Source organism: Medicago truncatula, chromosome 5, assembly GCF_003473485.1.
Source record: "Medicago truncatula cultivar Jemalong A17 chromosome 5, MtrunA17r5.0-ANR, whole genome shotgun sequence".
Lineage (NCBI taxonomy): Eukaryota > Viridiplantae > Streptophyta > Magnoliopsida > Fabales > Fabaceae > Medicago > Medicago truncatula.
Genome location: NC_053046.1, coordinates 1,681,164 through 1,684,726, shown reverse-complemented (window position 1 = coordinate 1,684,726; position 3,563 = coordinate 1,681,164). Strand labels below are relative to the sequence as shown.

The following is a 3,563-nucleotide window of genomic DNA, read 5'->3' as shown; positions in this document are numbered from 1 at the left end:
AGGAAGACCAAGCTTTTTTCTAGCAAAGTCTTCCATAATTTCAGAATGTACATCATTCCACAATGATTGCCCTCCTTCAAAATATGAGTAACTGTAAAGTTCAAAGATCTGCAAGACACTACATAGATAGATTTAAAAGCCAAACCAACTGGTTGAGAATCAGTCTCCAACCACTTTCTATAGCTAACATAGCAGCAGTGAACTCAGCCATTTCCCTGGCCAATGAAATTAATAAAACTGCCAAGGTGAATAAGTCACAGGGCCAAGCTGGTAAAGCAAAAACTTCAACGTTATATATGATAATATATTCAATAATATTTTTTTTAAGAAGTTTATTCAATAATAAATAATATTCATTTGAATTCAAATTGATTAAGCGATGAATATATGATTTTGAAGCCAACAATTCGTTTTTAAAAAAACTAATGTATTGTACTCGTGAGTTTAACTCAATTGTTCCTTAAAAAAATAAAAAACGGGATTTCGAACCCCGACCCCTGCATATAATATGCCATATCCCTACCAACTGATATAAGCTCACGGGACTTCTTTTTTTTCTCTTTCTTTTTTACTAAAGGGAATGTAACCTGTATATATTTTTTTACAAAAAACGGGAATGTATTTAAGTGCTGACCATAAAAAAAAATATAATTTAATCTGTAACAAATAATATTCATTTAGAAACATTTAATTAATTGTATCAATTTTTTAATTAAGCCATGACTATATTCTAGGGGTGGGTATAGGCCGGCCGAGCCGGACTTTTTTTAAATAGGTCAGACTTAGTTGAAAAAACCAAAGCCTAAGCCTGACCTATTTGTTTGTCAAAGATTTTATTTTAGGTATGGTCTGATCTTTTTAAAAGTCTAAGTCTGACCTGACCTATTAACATGTCTAAAAACTTAATTTGTACTAACAATTTTAAATAGAACATTTGACCTATTTATAAAAAGGGTAATAAGAATATATTTTTCAAAAAACTAATAGCTCGATAAAGTTTTGTAAAACATATACATCCATTTTCCACCCACTTTATAAGCATATATTGCATGTATATTCAATAAAATTTTATAGAGCTAACACATCTATTCAGTAGAAGCTAATAAACGTGTATTATATAATGGAGTATATATAATTACACATATATGGACCAATCCGTCAGGCCTAGTAGGCATTTCTAGAAGCCTTAACCTAGCCTATTTCAATTAATGAGCTTTTAAAAAAGCTGGAACCTAATCTATTTAATAAACGAACTAGGTTAGAAAAAAAAAATAAACGAGCTAGGTCGTTGTCCCCGTGAACTTAGCTCAGTTGGTAAGAACAATGCATAATATATGCAAAGTCTAGGGTTCAATCCCCGGTCACCACAAAAACAAACAAGCTAGGTCGAGCCATATTTTAAATAGGTTAGAACATGGGCCCCTGACGGGCGGCCTAACCTATTCCCACCCCTACTATATTCTTTTAAGTCACCTAATAATATATAATTGTGAAGTCAAACCAAATATTGTACAATTGAAAATATTTATTATTTAAAGTTTGATTCTAGAAATTTAAGACTATATTCCTTTTTTTTTTTTTGACCGAAGACTATATTCCTTTTAAAAAAAACAACTATATAGCAATAAATATTAATTCCAAATCATTGTGTATATCAGAATTAAAAAGAAAATCCGATTCGCTTTAATGATTTTAACAAAAAAAAATTGTCTTGGAAATCAAAAATAATCGTGAAACATAAACACAAAACAATGTTGTATAAAAACCACAGCTTTGTCCAAATTTCTTCATATTTTAAAACCTCTTTCTCTTATATGACATATAGAGGACAAAAGAGCATGGTTCCTCTCCAATCATTTTATCCATACCTAGCCATAATTTTTCTATTATTCCATGTTTTACATTTGTCATCCATTGAAGCCCAAAATGACGGGTTCACTATCAAACTGTTTCGTAAAACATCTAACAATATTCAAAATATTGTACAAGCACCTATAAATGCCTATATTGGCCAACATCTCATGGAAATATATATTGGAACTCCACCAATAAAAATAACAGGCCTTGTAGACACAGGAAGTGATCTTATATGGATCCAATGTGCACCTTGTTTAGGTTGCTACAAACAAATAAAACCCATGTTTGATCCTCTAAAATCATCCACTTACAATAACATCTCATGTGATTCTCCTTTGTGTCACAAACTTGACACAGGTGTGTGTTCTCCTGAGAAGCGTTGCAATTATACCTATGGCTACGGAGATAATTCTCTAACAAAGGGTGTTCTTGCACAAGACACGGCTACCTTTACATCAAACACGGGTAAACCTGTTTCCCTTTCAAGATTTCTTTTTGGTTGTGGACATAACAACACTGGGGGTTTTAATGACCATGAGATGGGTCTAATTGGTCTTGGAGGAGGACCAACATCACTCATTTCTCAAATAGGTCCTTTATTTGGAGGCAAAAAGTTTTCTCAATGTTTGGTTCCTTTCCTCACCGATATCAAAATTTCAAGCCGAATGAGTTTTGGAAAAGGGAGTCAAGTGTTAGGAAATGGTGTTGTTACTACTCCTTTGGTTCCTCGTGAAAAAGATACATCATATTTTGTTACATTACTAGGTATTAGTGTGGAAGACACATATTTTCCCATGAATAGTACTATTGGAAAGGCTAACATGTTGGTTGATTCAGGAACACCACCAATTCTATTGCCGCAACAATTGTATGATAAAGTGTTTGCTGAAGTAAGAAATAAAGTTGCATTGAAACCCATTACAGATGATCCAAGTTTGGGTACTCAACTTTGTTATCGTACACAAACTAATCTTAAAGGACCAACTCTAACATTCCATTTTGTAGGTGCAAATGTACTTTTAACACCGATCCAAACGTTCATTCCACCAACCCCACAAACAAAAGGTATTTTTTGCTTGGCAATATACAACCGTACTAACAGTGACCCAGGAGTTTATGGTAATTTTGCACAATCAAATTATTTAATAGGATTTGATTTGGATAGACAAGTGGTCTCTTTCAAGCCAACAGATTGTACCAAACAATAGAGTCAAATCAAATTCAAGTCATGTATCTTAACCAGTGTTTTATCTTGTTTCAATAATAAATCATGACTTAAGATTAAAGAGAATATATGACTATTTACTTTTTTTTCTTTGGTCAAAACTTTTTTTTACATTTTACTATGTTAAGATATGCATTCTATTTATGTTGAAACCAATATAAATAAATAACATGAAGAAAAAAAAGATGTCATATTAAAAAGATCTTTCGAAAGAAAGAAAAAGCAAATCACGGAGATTTATATAACTTAACTGCATTTTTATCCCTTATGTTAATTAAAACATATTTTATTTTCCTATTTCTAAACTTCTAAATTTGGGATTTTAATCCTCCATTTCACATGTTGCAATAGACTATGCTTTTAATCCTATTTTATTTTCTTAATTAAAAAAAAAAACTTCAAATGAGAAATTAGTTTAATGGGCTTCTTATAAAAAAACATTTTAAATATTTTATAATTTTGCAACGATTTATTTTGGATA

General features: G+C 31.3%; 1 protein-coding gene across 1 annotated transcript; it reads left to right on the top strand.

Annotated features, from left to right (window-relative positions):
* Positions 1-1,823: 1,823 nt before the first annotated feature.
* LOC11428924 (aspartic proteinase CDR1) lies at positions 1,824-3,069 on the top strand. The gene has a single exon (XM_003610837.3). It carries the CDS (start codon positions 1,839-1,841, stop codon positions 3,063-3,065), a length of 1,227 nt encoding a protein of 408 aa, XP_003610885.3. The 5' UTR covers positions 1,824-1,838; the 3' UTR covers positions 3,066-3,069.
* The last annotated feature ends 494 nt before the right edge of the window (positions 3,070-3,563 follow it).